The sequence below is a fragment of the Carcharhinus amblyrhynchos genome, chromosome 14 (genome assembly GCF_965287045.1).
Source record: "Carcharhinus amblyrhynchos chromosome 14, sCarAmb.v2.hapA, whole genome shotgun sequence".
Classification (NCBI taxonomy): domain Eukaryota; kingdom Metazoa; phylum Chordata; class Chondrichthyes; order Carcharhiniformes; family Carcharhinidae; genus Carcharhinus; species Carcharhinus amblyrhynchos.
Window position 1 is genome coordinate 78,363,212 of NC_137337.1, and position 19,162 is coordinate 78,382,373.

Sequence of the window (19,162 nt, forward strand, 5' to 3'; positions counted from 1 at the left end):
AAGCTGTTTTTGAGTTGGTTGGGAGGTGACCTCAGACTTTTGTATCTTTTTCTCGATGGAAGAAGGTGGAAGAGAGAATGTCCGAGGTGTGTGCTGGGTCCTTAATTATGCTGGCTGCTTTGCCAAGGCAGTGGGACGTGTAGACACAGTCAGTGGATGGGAGGCTGGTTTGTGTGATGGATTGGGCTACATTCACGACCTTTTGTAGTTCCTTGTGGTCTTGGGCAGAGCAGAAGCCCATACCAAGCTGTGATACAACCAGAAAGAATGCCTTCTATGGAGCATCTGTAAAAGTTGGTGAGAGTCTTGGCTGGGATCGATGGCATTGCTCAATCCTCTCTACTTCATCTAACCTGATCAGCGTAACCGTTCACTCCTTTCTGCCTAATGTCCTGATCTAAGTTCACTTTCTGTGTCATAAATTTCTATGGTTCAAAATTACAACCAATTCAGCTGGAGTTTTTACAATCTGTCAGGCTAGTTGGAAAAAACATTGCTCTGAAATTGCCCTGCCTCCAAAGCTGGCCACTGTTCCAGATTAAGTTAATCACCATGGTCCTTTTTCACTAATTGTACCATTTGCAGACCTTCAATAAGGTGCCTAAAATTAAGCTGGAGATTTTTGTTTAGTGCAGGGGACTAATTGACACATTATAAAAGCTTTTATTTTAACTTACTAAGGAACTGACTGGTGTACACCAATGAAACTCGCACATGGTTCTGTGTAGTCTTTAATTTTCAGCTATTTAAAATTGGGTTATCGTGTGATGGAACTGACATTCTGACAGTGTAAGTAATTCGAGCTATATGATCTTGCAGTTGAATTTAAAGATGATTTTTGCAGTCTAAGCACCCTATACATTTCTCTCGTAAAGAACAGCTCCAACCCACGGCAAAGTACAGTGGCACAGTGGTTAGTGCTGCTGCCTCACTGTGCCAGGGACCCGGATTCACTTCCAGCCTTGGGTGCCTTGTGGAGTCTGCACGTTCTCCCCGTGTCTGCGTGGGTTTCCTCCGGGTGCTCCGGTTGCCTCCCGCAATCCAAAGATGTGCGTGTTAGATTGAGTGGCCATGGAAAATTGTCCTTTAGTGTCAGGCTGATTAACAGGCCAAAAAAGTGGTGTTACGGGGGTAAGGTCTAGGTGGGATTGTGATCAGTGCAGGTTCAATGGGCCAAATGGCCTCCTCCTGCACTGTAGGGATTCTATGATATAAGATTGAAAACTGATATTGCAGAATTCCAAAATGTCATCTGAGATTACAAATCGTACATATGTACACAAATTCCATTTCTTTGTTGCAGTTTGCATTTCCTTGGTCCTGAACTCTTTGTTGGAGAATATCTACTGTTGGACTATTTCCTTTATTAGATTGTGCTGTAGTTTTTCTATGTTCTATGTACATTGCTTGCCAGACTGCAGGAATCCATACACAGTGCAGAAACTTTCATCTATTCCTCCTCACCTAAAATCCATCTATTTCCGATGCCTATTCAACCCTTGAGTAACATCCAGTTCAAGGTTAAGAAATTTGTTTCAGATTGTTTTAACCTTTCAGAGAAGATGTTACTCCTTTGGGAAAATAGTTTCTTATTTTCTCCAATACAAAATTGCAGCAGCTTTTTTTAAAAAAAGAGTATATTTTTGCAGCATGTTAATCGTTTTCTCCCAGCCAGTGTAAAGATGCCAGGGGCCAGCATTAGTTCACAATAAAAGTGAAATCGATTGTTCCATTGTTGTAAATATTTGGCAAGGCCAATAATTTTCCTGTTGTAATAACTCCTTATATAGTTTAGAACACTCAATAGGTTTCTTATGAAGCAAATGATGTTTTATCCCAGTAAATATTTCATATGGGAAAGCGTGGGTCATGGACAACACCGTTTGAACTGCACTTTTCTAAATTAATGTGAAGGAGCATTTCTCCTGCAGAGAGATGTGTGAAAACCAGCACAGATATTCTAAAAGAATGGGGAGAAATATTTTTCTTTCAAATTTCAAGTTAAATCGTCATATTTCTGATCAATTAGTGCAGATAATTTTTGTGGTCATTCATTGAATTGTAGAATCTCGGCAGTGTAGAAGAGGCCATTCGGCCCATTGAGTCTGCACTGTCTCTCTGGCAGGATATCTTACCCAGGCTCTCTCCCCCACCCTCCACCTGTGACCCCACACGTTGCCCACAGAGAAATTGGTGGGGGTGGGGCGTGGGGGTTCCCCGTTGCCACTCTGCGTTGGGATCGCAATCAGAGGGAGGGAGAACAGCAATGAGGGCTGGCCATCGAGTGGGGGTGTGTGTGTTTGGGGTTGTCGGGGGCGGGATTGCGGCTGTTGGGAGGGGGTCAGGACGGCTGAGGAGGTCGGAAGTCTGGCTAGGAGGATGGGTGAGAGGAACATCGGGGCTGGCCCGGAGAGGCCCAAGAGGCCAGCGATGTGGGGGTGGGTGTTGGAGGAGCAGCGATGCAGGGGTCGCGGGGCTGGCCTTCGATCGAGCTGACCAGTGATCGTGAGGCTGGCAGTGCGGGGCCACGGTGCATGTGCCCATCTCGGCACTGGCAGATTGGCACGTGCGCAGTGGCCCACTCAGCGCTATGCTTCCGGCCTCTCCAGCGGGAATAGGCTCCGCACCCAGATTTTCAGAGGGAATCTCTCTAGGGAACCCTGCAGTGCACAGAGTGTGGGAGGTTCAATCTGAACATCACGCCAAGTAAATCAGCAGGAGATGCTCCTGTTTTCACGTGAATTGGGGATTTTGAATGTTTTTGTGAGAATCCCGGCCATGGAGTCAAAATCGCTGCAAATTCCAGAACCGGCAGAAATGGGGTTTCTTGTTTATTACACGGGTTCAGACTTTGAAACATAGAAACCTAAAGATAGGGGCAGGAGGAGGCCATTTTGATTTGATTTGATTTATTATTGTCATTTGTACTTACATATAGTGAAAAGTATTGTTTCTTGTGCACTAGAAAGACAAAGCATACCGTTCATAAAGAAGGAAAAGAGAGACTGCAGAATGTAGTGTTACAGTCATAGCTAGGGTGTAGAGAAAGATCAACTTAATGTGAGGTAGGTCCGTTCAAAAGTCTGACAGCAGCAGGGAAGAAGCTGCTCTTGAGTCGGTTGATACGTGACCTCAGACTTTTGTACCTTTTTCCTAATGGAAGAAGGTGGAAGAGAGAATGTCCGGGGTGTTTGGGATCCTTAATTATGCTGGCTGCTTTGCTGAAGCAATGGAAAGTGTCAGCAGAGTCAATGGATGGGAGGCTGGTTTGTGTGATGGATTGGGCTGCGTTGACAACCTTTTGTAGTTCCTTGCAATCTTGGGCAGAACCATGCTGTGATACAACCAGAAAGAATGCTTTCTCTGGTACATCTGTAAAAGTTGGTGAGAGTCGTAACTGACATGCCAAATTTCCTTAGCCTCCTGCAAAAGTAGAGGCGCTGGTGGGCTTTGTTAACTATAGTGTTGGCATGGGGTGACCAGGACAGGTTGGTGGTGATCTGGACAACTAAAAACTTGAAGCTCTCGACCCTTTGGCCCTTCGAGTCTGCTCCACCATTCATCACGATCATGGCTGATTGTCCAACTCAATAGCCTAATCCTGCTTTCTCCCTGTAACCTGCGAAGACATGGGGTCAATTTTAACTTTGCTTCCAGACAGGAACAAAGGTCTGTCTTTTTATGGCTTCCTGTGGAATAGGAGGAGAAACACTGGGCTTCCTGCCCCTCATTCTGGGACTGGGCTGTTGTCCCCTTGAGCACTTACCTGGACAGTTTGCACGGGTCCTGCATGGCAGTCAGCTACTGCTGGAGTCCATATGACACAGCAAGCACTTTCCAAAGCTCTCTGTTACCTAATGTTCGAGATCAAGGCGAGGCCGACTGTTAGAATCGGCTTTACTAAAATTAAGTCCCTTTTTGCTGTTGTTATGCTTTGTGAAGGGGAAATTAATTTTTAACTCCAATTTGTTTTCTGTAGTGTTTATCTTCCAGTGTGGCGCTTACTGAAGGGAAGGCCTGTTCATCTTGCTATTACCAGGAGATTAGCGCAGAACCTGAGGATCGTGGAGAGATGTCAAAGCCGCAGATCACTTGGAATCTCACATCAAGTAGTTCTTCTGGAGGTGGTGAGTTTAAAACCAGAACGTAAAAGTTGAATATAACTAACAGTGCAAAATTGTTTAAATGAAAAGTTATTGATTGTTATGACGTCACATAGAATCGTAGAACCACAAAGCGCAGAAGTGAACATTTGGCCCATCATGCCTGTGCTGACTGTTTGAATGAGTTGTCTAATTTAGCTCCAAGCCCAAACTTTTTCCCCAAGTGGGGCAGGCATAGTGGTCAGCACTGCAGCCACACAGCACCAGGGATCCGGGTTCAATTCAGATAGCTGTCTGTGTGAAACTTGTATGTTCTCCTCCGTGTCTGTATGGGTCTCCTCCGGGTGCTCTGGTTTCCTCCACACTCTGAAGATGTGAAGTTAAGTTGGATTGGCCATGCTAAATTGCCCCTTAGTGTCAGGGGGACTAGTTAAGGTAAATATGTGGGGTTATGGGAATAGGGCCTGGGTGGGAGTGTTGTCGGTGCAGATTCAATGGGCTGAGTGGCCTCTTTCTGCACTGTAGGGTTTCTATGCGTAGCTAACAGGAATTCCAAGGAAGGATTTCACAATTGCCGTCATGATAATGGCAGTGGGGGTTGTTTGAGAAGGTGGTGAGAAAGATGGTATCTGCAGATACTGTCAGCGTAAATACAGAGTGGACTATACCTCAGAAAAGGTTCAAATTCAGACTCCAGATTTTTAATTTTTGAATATTATTGCAATGAAAGGGAATGTGTTAATTGACAAATTTATTTTGTATATTAAAATTAGGAATGGGTTTCATAATCAAAGGTTTATGTGTGGCCATAATGTGTATTTATTTATTTGTTAGTGTCACAAGTTGACTTAATTAACACTGCCATGAAGTTACTGTGAAAATGCCCTACCTGCCACACCCCGGTGCCTGTTCGGGTACGCTGAGGGAGAATTTAGCACAGCCAATCCACCTAACCAGCACGTCTCTGAAATTTTCCATGATGTCTCAGGATTGCTCAACAGAAACCTGCGATTTTTGTTTTAAAATGTAACTTTACCTTTTTTGTGGCAAACGACCTAAAAATCTGAGTCAGAACAGACAGACTTACTCAGCCGAGAGAGCCCAAGACACTGCCCAACAATTTGAGTTTCATGAATGCACTAATTTGAGGGGAAAATTTGACCAAAGCAGAATAACAAATAAAGCCCAAAAAGTGTAATTCTTTAAAACAGACACGAGTCAAATGTAGGGAGAATTTAGCATGGCCAACGCACTTAAGCAGCATGACTTTCGGACTGCGAGAGGAAACCGGAGCATCTGGAGGAAACCCACACAGACATGGGGAGAACGTGCAGTCTCCTCACAGACAGCAACCCGAGCCGGGAATCGAATCCGGTCCCTGGTGCTGTAACTTTGTGTAACTAAAATACATACAGATCTTGAACGGAGAGATTTGAAGATGCCGTTACGTTGTAGACTCTACCTGCAGAAAATAAGAACTTTTGCTTGGTGTGCTGTGAGGTGCAGTGCGTGACATGGTGCTAGCTCGATTAAACCCTGCATTTAATTCCTGATAGGTATCAGTACAGCTGATCTCGGAGTGATAGCAGTGGGTGTATTAGCTCAGCGTGTGAAAGAGTGGGGAGTATCAGCTGGAATTCCTGCGAGCGATCCTTGTTGTACAGTGTTCCTGTGCAGGCATTGGGTGAGCACAGCAGGAGGCTCAGCTGTGAGAGATCTCCGAGCTCAGAAAGCCTGCTGGCAGTCACTGCCGAGCTCAGTCTTGATGCACAACCACTTGGACAACTGGAGGGGTGCGGGCATCCCTGTGGTTGCATGCAGTTTAAACCTTCCATTAGGGATCTGTAAAACAGCTTTTATAGAAAATTATGCAGAACATGTAAAGTTACACTTTTCATAAAGAGTTCGCAAATTCTTCTGGTTATTAGGAATTTTTAAAAATCTGTATCATTAACAACTTCTTATTGGTTTCACTAGTTTAAGATTGCATATTGAATTTAAACTTGTTTCAAATAAGACCATAAGATACAGGAGCAGAATTAGGCCACTCGGCCCATTGAGTCTGCTCTGCCATTCAATCATGGCTGATATGATTCCCATCCCCATTCTCCTGCCTTCTCCCCGTAAGCCTTGATCCCGTTATTGACCAAGAACTATCTGTCTCTGTCTTAAAGACACTCAATGATCTGGCCTCCACCAATACTGTCACTGGCTTGGTCAGCAATTATTACCCATCCCTAATTGCCCCTGCGTCGTTGGTAGTGAGTTGCCTGCTTGAACTGCTGCAGGTACACCCACAGTGCAGTTAGGAAGGGAATTTCAGGATTCTGGTCCATTGACAGGGAAGGAGAAGCAGGTGCGGATTAGAGGGGAACCTGCAGGCGGCGGAGCTCCCATGTATTTGCTGCTCTTGTTCTCCTTGGTGGTCAAGATCACAGGATCAGAAGATTCTGTTGAAGAGCCTTGGTGATTTGTGAGACTGCGTCTTGTGGATACACGTTGCTGCCACGGTGCAGTGGTGATGAAGATTTAAGGTGGTGAATCGGGTGCCAATGAAGTGGGGCTGCTTTGTCCTGGATAGTGTGAATATTCTGGAGTGTTGTTGGAGCTACACTCAGCCAGGCAGGCTGTGTGTATTCCATCACACTCCTGACTTGTGCCTTGTCGATGGTGAACCGGCTTTGGGAACCCAGGTGTTGAGTTACTTGCCACAGAATTCCCAGCCTTTTGGACCAGTTGTTTTCACCAGTGTTTATATGGCTGGTCCAGTTCAGCTTCTGGTCAACAGTAACTCCCAGGATGTAGATAGTGTGGGATTTGGCAGCAGTAATGCCATTGTATGTCAAAGGGAGATGGGTAGATTCTCTCTAATTGGAGATGATCATTGACTGGCACGTGTGTGGCGCAAATGTTTGATTTGATTTCATTTATTATTGTCACATGTATACAGTGAAAAGTATTGTTTCTTGCGCACTGTACAGACAAAGCATACCATTTATAGAGAAGGAAACAAGAGAGCATAGAATGTAGTGTTATAGTCGTAGCTAGGGTGTAGAGAAAGATCAACTTAATGCAAGGTAAGTCCATTCAAAAGTCTGACAGCAGCAGGGAAGAAGCTGTTCTTGAGTCAGTTGGTACATGACCTCAGATTTTTGTATCTGTTTCCTGACGGAAGAAGGTGGAAGAGGGAACATTCGTGGTGCGTGGAGTCCTTAATAATGCTGGCTGCTTTGCCGAGGCAGCGGGAAGTGCAGACAGAACAGGAGGCTGGTTTGTATGGATTGGGCTTTTGTATTTGGGCAGAGCAGGAGCCATGCCAAGCTGTGATACAACAAAAAAAATGCTTTTTGTGCTGCATCTGTAAAGGTTGGTGAGAGTCGCAGCTGACATGCCAAATTTCCTTAGTCCTCTGAGAAAGTAGAGGCATTGGTGGGCTTTCTTAACTATAGTGTCAGCATGGGGGACCAGGACAGGTTGTTTGGAGATCTGGATACCTAAAAATTTGGAGCTCTGGACCTTCATACTTTGTCCCTGTTGATGTAGGCAGGGACATGTTCTCCTTTACGCTTCCTGAAGACGGTGACAATCTCCTTTGATTTGTTGACATTGAGGGAGAGATTATTGTCACCACACCAGTTTACCAGATTCTCTATCTCATTCCTGTACTCTGTCTCATCATTGTTTGAGATCTGCCCCCAAACTTGAAAATCGAATTGGAGGGGAATTTGGCCACACGGTCATTGGTGTATAAGGAATATAGTAAGAGGCTGAGAACACAGCCTTGTGGGGCACCGGTGTTGAGGATGAATTTGGAGGAGGTGTTGTTGCCTATCCTTACTGATTGTGGTCTGAGAGTCAGGAAGTTCAGGATCCAGTCACAAAGGGAGGAGCCGAGGGCCAGGCCAAGGAATTTGGAGATGAATTTCATAGGAATAAATGTTGAAGGCTGAGCTGTGGTCAATAAATAGGAGTCTGACACAGGTGCCTTTGTTATCTAGGTGGGTTGAGTGCAGGACCAGGGAAATGGCGTCTGCTGTGGACCTGTTGCAGCGATAGGCAAACTGTAATGTATCCCCAGGTAGTCTGGGAGGCTGGAATTGATTCGTGCCATGACTAACCTTTCAAAACACTTCATAATGATGAATGTTAGAGCCATTAAGGCCACGCTGCCTGGCTTTTCTTAGGTACTGAGATGATGGTCGTCTTCCTGAAGCAGATAGGGAGCTCAGATTGGTGTAAAGAGAGTTTGAAGGTGTCTGTGAATCCCCCCACCAGCTGATCCGCACAGGATCTGAGTGCGTGTCCGGGTATCCCATCCGGGCCACTCGCTTCCCGTGGGTTGACCTTTGAAAAAGCTTCTCTGGCATCTGCAACGGTGACCCCCAGATACAGATTCATCCAGGGCTTCCAAGGTGGGGGGGCAGGCTCTCACTGACCTCTTGCTGAAAACGGGTATAGAATGCATTGAGCTCATCAGGAAGAGATGTGTCGGAGCCGGGGATTTTACATACCTTCGTCTTATAGCCTGTTATATCTTGCAGACCTTGACATAGTTAGCTGGGGTCAGTGTGGTTAGCCTGGGACTCCAGCTTGGTCCGATGCTGTCTTTTGGCATCTTTGGTGGATCTCCTTAGATCGCATTTAGCTTTCCTGTGTTGGTCAGGGTCACTTGACTTGAATGCCTCAGACCTGGACTTCAGCAAGCAGTGAATATCCCTGTTATAGAACATGGAACGTTACAACGTCGGGGCCTTTGGCCCTCGATGTTGCACCGACCTGTGAAACCAATCTAAAGCCCATCTAGCCTACACTATTCCAATATCATCCATATGTTTATCCAATGACCATTTAAATGCCCTTAATATTGGTGAATCCACTACTGTTGCAGGCAGGGCATTCCACACCCTTACTACTCTCTTACTACCTTCACAAAACCGTGTTGACTATCCCTAATCAAATTATTCCTTTCTAGATGATTATAAATCCTATCCCTTATAATCCTTTCCAAAACTTTGCCCATCACAGAAGTAAGGCTCACTGGTCTATAATTACCAGGGTTGTCTCTACTCCCCTTCTTGAACAAGGGGACAACATTTTCTATCCTCCGGTCTTCTGGCACTATTCCTGTAGACAATGATGACATAAATATCAAAGCCAGAAGCTCTGCAATCTCCTTCCTAGCCTTCCAGAGAATCCTAGGATAAATCCCATCTGGCCCAGGAGACTTATCTATTTTCATACTTTCCAGAATTGCAAACACCTCCTTTATGAACCTCAATCCCGTCTAGTTTAATAGCCTGTATCTCAGTATTCTCCTTGAAAATATTGTCTTTTTCCTGTGTGAATACTGGTGAAAAATATTCATTTAGCGCCTCTCCTATCTCTTTGGACTCCACACACAACTTCCCACTACTATCCTTGCCTGGCCCTAATCTTACCCTAGTCATTCTTTTATTCCTGACATCTGTTCATCCGTGGTTCCTGGTTGGGAAAAAGTTGCATAACCTGAAGTGTGGCAGATGAGGGAGCATTTTCTCACAGGCACTGGCAACAAATACTGCTCGAGGTGCTTTCACTGTATTCTTACTGGTTATTTTTAGCCGTAAACTGTTGTTAAACTGTTTTACATAAATAGGTTAACACGAAGCTTCAAGTTCAAATGTCCAGTTAGAATAGAAATGTTTCTGTCATAATAAAAAGATACCCCTGCGGTAATTTCTTGCTGCAATAAATTAATAGCATAGCTCCAGTGTTTTACCTTTGTAGAATAGTGGTGATTTGTTTTCAATCAGTGTATGGTGCAGGTTGTGTGTATATGGGAGGATATAAGTGTAATACTGGGGCTGCAAATAGACTTTGATGGAGGTGCTTCAGGCTTTTCCATTCTGAGATGAGTTCTTCCAGAGTGCTACGTGATTTCAGATGTCGAATGTCAGAAGAATTCAACATCCTGCATATATTCACTCTGCGAATTTGTGATCTGTTTTCTTTCAGAGAAGTTAAATTATTGGTCTGGGAAAACCAAAAAAGGATACCAGTGGATTAGTGGAACGTGTTTCTCCATGGAAGGGAAAAGCATTAAGGATGCAGCAGAGCAGACGTTTTCCTTGCTACAAGGTACTTCCTTAATCCGCTTTAATTTCGGTTGTGCTATGAGCTGATTTCAGAAGTCGGAATAGTTTGTTATTTCAGCAAAGAAAAGCCTTGGAGAACACTTCCACCCAGAACGTTCAACAAGGTCATGGGCATAAATTTGGAAAATGCCACTGTTAGGGTTAGAATCTGACCAGTATGCTCAGAGAAAATGGTGCATTTACCCTATTGTTCCCAGTGTAATGCTTTACGTGATGATGATAGGCATATTGGAAATCTTCAACCAAAGCATAACACATCCTGATGGAACTCACCTTTCTTTCATTGTGCATTGTAGAATAAAGGGTATTTTAATCACATTCTGGGATTTAGGGTAAGCATGCCATTAACTTTTTTAAAATTTGTTCGTGAGACATGGGTGTTGCTGGCTGGCCAGCATTTATTGCCCATCCCTAGTTACCCTTGGAGGGTCAACCACATTGCTGTGGCCCTTAGTCTGAAAGACGTGCTGGTAGGTTCATTGGCCATGCTAAATTTTCCCTCAGTGTACCCGAACAGGCGCCAGAGTGTGGGATTTACACAATAACTTCATTGCAGTGTTAATGTAAACCTACTTGTGACACTAATAAATAAACTTCAATTCAAACTGGTGTCAGATGTAAGCCAGATCAGGTAATGACGACAGATTTCCTTCCCTGAGGAACATTAATAAGCCAGATGGGCTTTTCCAATAATCAGCAATGGTTTCATGGACATCTGTAGATTCTTACTTCCAGATATTTTGTATTGAATTTGAATTCCACCATCTGCCATGGGGGATTTGAACCCAGGTCGTAGAGTCAATATGGCACAGAAGGAGGCCATTTGGCTCATCAAGTTTATGCTAGCTCTCTGTTGAGCAATCCAGTCAATCCCTTTCCTTTATTCTATCCCTCAAATGCCGATCCCAATTTCCTTTTCGAATCAGCAATCATGTTCACTTTCATCACCCTCGGCAGCAAGTTCCAGGTATTTCTCATCCACTGTGTAAAGAAAGAAAGTTCTTCCTCACCTCCCACCTGTTTATCATTAGTGATGGGTAGGGTTTTAGAAACAATACCTAGGGAAAGAACCAACAGGCACTCAGACAGATTTGAGTTAATTAAAGAGAGTCAACATGGGTTTGTAATGGGCAGATTGTGTTTGACTAACATAACAGGTTTTTGATGAAGTAACAGCGAAGGATGATGAAGGGAAATGTGGTGGATGTTGATTATATGGATTTTAAGAAAACATTTGCTCGAAGTACCACATAAAAGTCTGGTTAAAATAAATGTTGGTCATGGAATAGGAGGATCATTCTCAACTTGGATGAAAATTTGATTTAAAACTAGAAAACATTGAGTTGGGGGAAATGATTATTTTTCAAACTGGTGAAGGTAGACAGAGGCGTTCCCTAAGGTTCAGTGCTAGCCTCACTTACAAATAACTTGGATGAATACACTGTAAAATTTGCAATGAAATTGCACTTGAAGGAGTGGCAAACAGTGAGGATGATACTAATTGGTTGCAACATGATGTAAATAGACTGGTAAAGTAGGAAGGCATGTGGCAAATAGAATTTAACACGGAGAAGTGTGATGTGCTGCATTTTGACAATAGGGTTTGGGAAAGGCAATACTGATTCGATGGCACTGTTCTAAAACATGTGCAGGAAGAAAGGGACTTGGTGTGGATGCGCACCGATGTTTAAAGGTGGCAGGACAAAGCGAAGGAGTGCCTAATAAAGTATATACCATCTTGGGCTTCTTGAATAGACTTATTGAATCCAACAGCAAGGAAATTATGCAATTCTTACAAAAAGCCCTGGTTAGACCAGAACACTTTATGAAGGATGTGAGGGTCCAGGGAAGATTTAATGAAATGGTCCAGGGATGGAAGATCATAGCTACAATGTTAGCTGAGATTATTTGCTTTGGAGCAAAAGAGGTTCTGGCAAAGTTTGTTGGAGGTGGACATGGTTTGGAGAAGGTAAACAAAGTGGGTTTCCTCTGGGTGTGCCAGTTTCCTTCGACAGTCCAAAGATGTGCAGGTTGGTTGATTGGCCATGCTAAATTGACCCTTAGTGTCCTGAGATGTGTAAGTTAGAGGGATTAGCAGGTAGATGTGTAGGATATGGGGGTAGGGATTGTGATCAGTGCAGACTCGATGGGCTAGATTGCCTCTTTCTGCACAGTAGGGTTTCTATGATTCCAAGAGAGTTGGCACATGCTCGATGGACTCAGTGGCCCTCCTCCTGTATTGTAAATGACTATGACGCTATGACTGAGCCTTCTGTTATGATGATCACTCTTCCAAGTGTTCTCACAAAGACACTTGGTCCACCTTATTCCCCAGCACCAGATTCCACAGTGCCTCCTTCCTAGTTGGACGAGGAACAAGGCTGGAAGGGCCTGTTCCTGTGCTGGAATATTGGTCAAGCAGGGCACATTTCAGAAGTTTCTGTCCCTACTTATCCTTCACTCCTAATGTTGCTCCAAATCAAAATGTGGGTTGCTAAAGTTCCCCAATAACATCAATCTGTAGTTCTTACTACTTATGCGCTCACTCACTATTTCTGTGGAATAGCTCCAGTAATGCAATCTTTGCTTCTCAACTCAAACCAAATGGATTCTGTCCTTGTATCCTCAAGGACCCCTTCTCTTTCCAAAGCTACAATGTCTTCCCTAATCAGTAACTCCACCCCCACTCTTTTGTCCTCCTGTATCTTCTGTATCCGTGAGTATTAAGCATCCAATCCTCACTCTCTTATTACAATTATATCACATTTCCATGTGGATGTGTGAGGTTGTAGCTTGCCGAGCTATTCACCACACTGCTAAATAAATCTTTGTGTTCCTTGTAGTCCTTCTTAGTCTGAAAAAAGGAAATAATAAAACCTCCGTGCTGTGATAGCAGGGGATTCTCCTCAAGAGTGACCAAGTTGACTTTTACAGCACAGAGGTTTAGTGAGATAAAGATGTGCATCACCGTAAATACATTCTGCATTCGCTCCCTCCAATGAAAGCACTCACTTTCCCGCATAAATGTTTCACATCTTTGCACAATTGAGTTGCACTCTTCCCAAATCGGAACAGAAAGACAGAATAAACAGGATGGTGAGAGTTCCTTCAGAAGATATTGCTGCAAAACTTTTACTTGTTTGGTTGACAGGTGATTACTTTTTGTTTTCTCCTAGTGGAGTTGTCAGTGAGAGAGTACAAGTTATCAGATGTCGTCCTCCTTTACCTGTACGTGAAGGACATGAGTGATTTTGGTATCATTAACCCAGTCTACGAGTCCTACTTCAGTCTCAGCCCACCTGCAAGGTAATATATCAGCCTCATTGTAAAAGTCCACTGATATTGAGTCTTCACTGTTTCACACACTGGAATATTCTCAGATTGCAAGTAAGAAAAACAACTGTAATTTTCCAACCTTATCCTTAAAACTCTCACACATTTGTTCATATGAGCTGATTTCTGGGTTAACCCCTAAAAATGAGACAAGAAAGTATTTCACTCTGTTTTCTAATGGTATGTAATAGTTTTTCAAGTTACCGCGAGCCATAACTTCCAGCTGATCTGTATGATCCTCTAATACAGATTACCCTTTGGGTGAAACTATTGAATGCTAATAATACTTTTCATTGTATACTTGATTTGATTTTGATTTGATTTATTATTGTCACATGGATTAACATACAGTGAAAAGTATTGTTTTTTGTGTGCTATACAGACAAAACAAACTGTTCGTAGAGAAGGAAATGAGAGAGTGCAGAATGTAGTGTTACGGTTACTAATACATGTGACAATAATAAATCAAATCAAACCCTATCTCAGATGGAGAATTGTAACTCTCTTAAGTGAATATCTGTTCTGAATTAAGATGCTCTGTGAAGGTGGATTCCAATTTCACATTGGAATGGGACAAGGTTTCATGTTGTAATTTGCAGCCGGACTATCAACTCACTGTCTGTTTTCAGAGAATGGACTGGAATGCGGAAATTCAAATGTGATTCAGGATGTGATAATGTGGATTCTGATTTGCCGTCAGAATGTGTGATCTGCTGTCTTATGAGAGGGAGAATGTGATTTATAAACACAACACGATCTATCATTGGATGATCACAATTTTCATCATGAGTTCAGAACAGAATGTGGGCTGCGGGGGCGCGGGGCGGGGGCACGGGGCTGGGGTTTGGGGCGGGGGCGCGGGGCTGGGGTTTGGGGCAGGGCTGGGGTTTGGGGCGGGGGCGCGGGGCTGGGGTTTGGGGCGGGGGAGCGGGGCTGGGGTTTGGGGCGGGGGAGCGGGGCTGGGGTTTGGGGCGGGGGCGCGGGGCTGGGGTTTGGGGCGGGGGCGCGGGGCTGGGGTTTGGGGCGGGGGCGCGGGGCTGGGGTTTGGGGCGGGGGAGCGGGGCTGGGGTTTGGGGCGGGGCTGGGGTTTGGGGCGGGGGCGCGGGGCTGGGGTTTGGGGCGGGGGAGCGGGGCTGGGGTTTGGGGCGGGGGAGCGGGGCTGGGGTTTGGGGCAGGGGCGCGGGGCTGGGGTTTGGGGGGGGCTGGGGTTTGGGGCGGGGGCGCGGGGCTGGGGTTTGGGGGGGGCTGGTGTTTGGGGCGGGGCTGGGGTTTGGGGCGGGGGCGCGGGGCTGGGGTTTGGGGCGGGGCTGGGGTTTGGGGCGGGGGCGCGGGGCTGGGGTTTGGGGCGGGGGCGCGGGGCTGGGGTTTGGGGCGGGGGCGCGGGGCTGGGGTTTGGGGCGGGGGCGCGGGGCTGGGGTTTGGGGCGGGGGCGCGGGGCTGGGGTTTGGGGCGGGGGCGCGGGGCTGGGGTTTGGGGCGGGGGCGCGGGGCTGGGGTTTGGGGCGGGGGCGCGGGGCTGGGGTTTGGGGCGGGGCTGGGGTTTGGGGCGGGGGAGCGGGGCTGGGGTTTGGGGCGGGGGCGCGGGGCTGGGGTTTGGGGCGGGGGCGCGGGGCTGGGGTTTGGGGCGGGGCTGGGGTTTGGGGCGGGGGAGCGGGGCTGGGGTTTGGGGCGGGGCTGGGGTTTGGGGCGGGGCTGGGGTTTGGGGCGGGGGCGCGGGGCTGGGGTTTGGGGCGGGGGAGCGGGGCTGGGGTTTGGGGCGGGGGAGCGGGGCTGGGGTTTGGGGCGGGGGAGCGGGGCTGGGGTTTGGGGCGGGGGCGCGGGGCTGGGGTTTGGGGCAGGGCTGGGGTTTGGGGCGGGGGAGCGGGGCTGGGGTTTGGGGCGGGGGCGCGGGGCTGGGGTTTGGGGCGGGGGCGCGGGGCTGGGGTTTGGGGCGGGGGCGCGGGGCTGGGGTTTGGGGCGGGGGAGCGGGGCTGGGGTTTGGGGCGGGGGCGCGGGGCTGGGGTTTGGGGCGGGGGCGCGGGGCTGGGGTTTGGGGCGGGGGAGCGGGGCTGGGGTTTGGGGCGGGGCTGGGGTTTGGGGCGGGGCTGGGGTTTGGGGCGGGGGCGCGGGGCTGGGGTTTGGGGCGGGGGAGCGGGGCTGGGGTTTGGGGGGGGACCGCGGGGCTGGGGTTTGGGGCGGGGGAGCGGGGCTGGGGTTTGGGGCGGGGGCGCGGGGCTGGGGTTTGGGGCGGGGGAGCGGGGCTGGGGTTTGGGGCGGGGGAGCGGGGCTGGGGTTTGGGGCGGGGGCGCGGGGCTGGGGTTTGGGGCGGGGGAGCGGGGCTGGGGTTTGGGGCGGGGGAGCGGGGCTGGGGTTTGGGGCGGGGGCGCGGGGCTGGGGTTTGGGGCAGGGGCGCGGGGCTGGGGTTTGGGGGGGGCTGGGGTTTGGGGCGGGGGCGCGGGGCTGGGGTTTGGGGCGGGGGCGCGGGGCTGGGGTTTGGGGCGGGGGCGCGGGGCTGGGGTTTGGGGCGGGGGCGCGGGGCTGGGGTTTGGGGCGGGGGCGCGGGGCTGGGGTTTGGGGCGGGGGCGCGGGGCTGGGGTTTGGGGCTCAGGGCTGGGGCCTTGAGAGAAATCTTTGTATCCTTGCTGGCTACAGGGAAGGTCCCAGAGGATTGGAGAATTGCCAATGTTGTTCCTTGTTTAAGAAGGGTAGCAAGAATAATCCAGGTAATTACAGGCCGGTGAGCCTTATATCAGTGGTAGGGAAATTACTGGAGAGGATTTTTCGAGACAGGATTTACTCCCACTTGGAAATAAGTGGACGTATTAGTGAGAGACAACATGGTTTTGTGAACATAAGAACATAAGAACATAAGAAATAGGAGCAGGAGTAGGCCATCTGGCCCTTCGAGCCTGCCCCGCCATTCAATAAGATCATGGCTGATCTGTCGTGGCTCAGTTCCACTTTCCCGCCCTCTCCCCATAACCCTTAATCCCCTCTCTTATCAAGAACCCATCAACCCGCTTCTTAAAAATATTTAGCGAGGCAGCCTCCACCACTTCAACGGGCAGAGAATTCCAGAGATTCACCACCCTTTGAGTGAAGAAGTTCCTCCTCAACTCCGTTCTAAACCGCCCCCCCTTTATCTTGAGGCTGTGCCCCCTAGTCCTACTGTCTTTTTTGAGCGGGAAGAGTCTTTCCACCTCTATCCTATCCATCCCATTCATCATCTTATATGTCTCAATGAGATCTCCCCTCATTCTTCTAAACTCTAATGAGTACAAGCCTAGTTTATTCAGCCTCTCCTCATAGCTCAACCCCCTCAACTCCGGTATCAGCCTAGTAAACCTCCTCTGCACTCCCTCCAAGGCCAAAATATCCTTGCGCAGGTGCGGCGCCCAAAACTGCACACAGTACTCCAGCTGCGGCCTCACCAATGCCCTATACAGCTGCAGCAAGACCTCCATACTTTTATATTCAATCCCCCTCGCTATGAAGGCCAGCATCCCATTCGCCTTCCTGACCACCTGCTGCACCTGCAGGCTGGGTTTTTGCAACTCATGCACAAGGACCCCGAGGTCCCTCTGCACCGTCGCCTGCTGCAGTGAAGGGGTGGTCATGTCTCACTAACTTGATTTGGGCAGGAGTGCAGAATCTGTTCATTTGCCTGTATTTCTATAATTCCTTCACTATCTGATTTCACTTTTTTCAGACAGTTTGAGATTAAATAATAAATGGTGCAGTGGTAAAGGGGAATATGAAGTCTAAACCAGTGAGTGGTTCGGGGCAAATGTAATCAGCATACAAACATAGAGTGAGCTCAGAACACAAGCAGTTAATGTTTAGATGCCAAGCTCACAATATCTTTCACTTAAACTTACAAATACAGCCATTGAATTTCAATATATTATTGTTTTTCAATATAGTTTAATCCGCATCTAGTAACTGAAATTACCATCAGAAACAGTATTGATGGATAGTGATTATTCACCCAATTTCTTGCACCATCTCAAAGTGGTAATACATAATGTCACAGTTTTGACACTTGTGTAAGTGTTGCATGTTGCTGATCATGTGTGTGTATGCAAGTGTGTCTTCAAGGATGTGCATGTCTGCGCATATGTTGTCTAAATCATCCAACTGAACAAATGATATAAATTAAAGTACTGCAGACGTTGCAATCTGAAACAAAAACAGAAAATGCTGGAAAATCTCTGATGAAGAGTCATCCAGACTCGAAACGTTGGCTGTATTCTCTCTCTTCAGATGCTGTCAGACCTGCTGAGATTTTCCAGTATTTTTTTTGTTTGTGTTGTGAATAAATATTATCCTGAATTGAGAGCTACAGCTCGATGTCATTGGCCAGACTTCAAGCATGGAAATGCCAGCTAATTCAAAAACAGAACGTGCTGAAGAATCTCCACAGTGTGGGGGGGGTCTGACAGTGTCTAACCCCAGCTAACTGTCTGCTCTCAACAGATGTAAATGTTAATATATCATCGTCGTGTTAGAAATGAACAACTTTTATACACTTGGTGAAATACGGTGAAGCAATCAGATATTCCATCTTTTGAACCTGTGCCACCTTTTCCTGAGCCATGGATGAAATACGTTCCAAATGTGTGTGGAATAGCCCATGACTCACCTGTGAAGTGCAGTCATACTGCAGGAAGTTCAAGGCAGGAACTCTAAAGTTCTGAAAAACTACATCTACCCCCAGAACGTCATCTCAATTTCATTCAGAGCCCAAAGCAAGCAGCATAAATCTGAAGCTATCATTCTGCAAGATTTACATTATGTATAACAAAAACACAAAGGGGTTAACTTGCTCTGTGCAGCCAATCAGTGGTCTGAGTTGGGTAAGCCTTTTAAATTTCCTTGCGGGGTTTCAAATTGGTTTTCCTGATGTCTTTGCGGGATCAGTGAAAGTGCTAACATTGAAATGACGCATAAAGTTATTCTAAAATTATTCCCCTTGTGTTTTTCCTAGAGTCTGTGTGGAGGCCCCCCTACCTGCTGGAGTACCACTTCAAATTGATTGCCTTGTGCACAAAAATGAGTTCACTTCGCAGGATGCAACCCAGCAGCAAAAGGAGGTCATGCACGTCCAGAGTATTTCACACTGGGCTCCTGCCAACATAGGACCTTACAGCCAGTCAGTCAAGGTAAGCAGTGATTGGGGGGTTTAAGGACTGATTAGGTAAGCGATTAGGGGAGGTGATGGCCTAGTGGTATTTTTGCTAGACTATTAATCCAGAAACTCACTAATGTTCTGGGGACCCAGGTTCGAATCCCGCCAAGGCAGATGGTGGAATTTGAATCTATGAAACCATTGTCATTTGTCAGGAAAACTCATCTCGTTCACTAATGTCCTTTTGGGAAGGAAATCTTTTGCCCTTACTCAATCTGACCTACATGTGACTCCAGAGTCACAGCAATGTGGTTGACTCTCAATTGCCCTCTGAAATGGCCTAGAAAGCCCTCAGTTGTTTCAATCAAAGGCACCTAGGGATGGACAATAAATGCTGGCCAACCAGTGGCACCCATGTCCCACGAATGAATTAAAAAAAAGCAAGGATTATCCTTCCTGTGTTAAGTTACACAAGTCATAGAATCC

General features: G+C 47.2%; 1 protein-coding gene across 1 annotated transcript in view; it reads left to right on the top strand.

Annotated features, from left to right (window-relative positions):
- Positions 1–19,162, top strand: part of dph6 (diphthamine biosynthesis 6) — a 209,843-nt gene that overhangs the window by 96,181 nt on the left and 94,500 nt on the right. The window contains exons 9-12 of the mRNA XM_080203162.1: positions 3,980–4,127; positions 10,098–10,220; positions 13,414–13,543; positions 18,536–18,710. Coding sequence (XP_080059288.1) covers positions 3,980–4,127; positions 10,098–10,220; positions 13,414–13,543; positions 18,536–18,710 — 576 coding nt within the window. The remainder of the gene's footprint in view (positions 1–3,979; positions 4,128–10,097; positions 10,221–13,413; positions 13,544–18,535; positions 18,711–19,162) is intronic.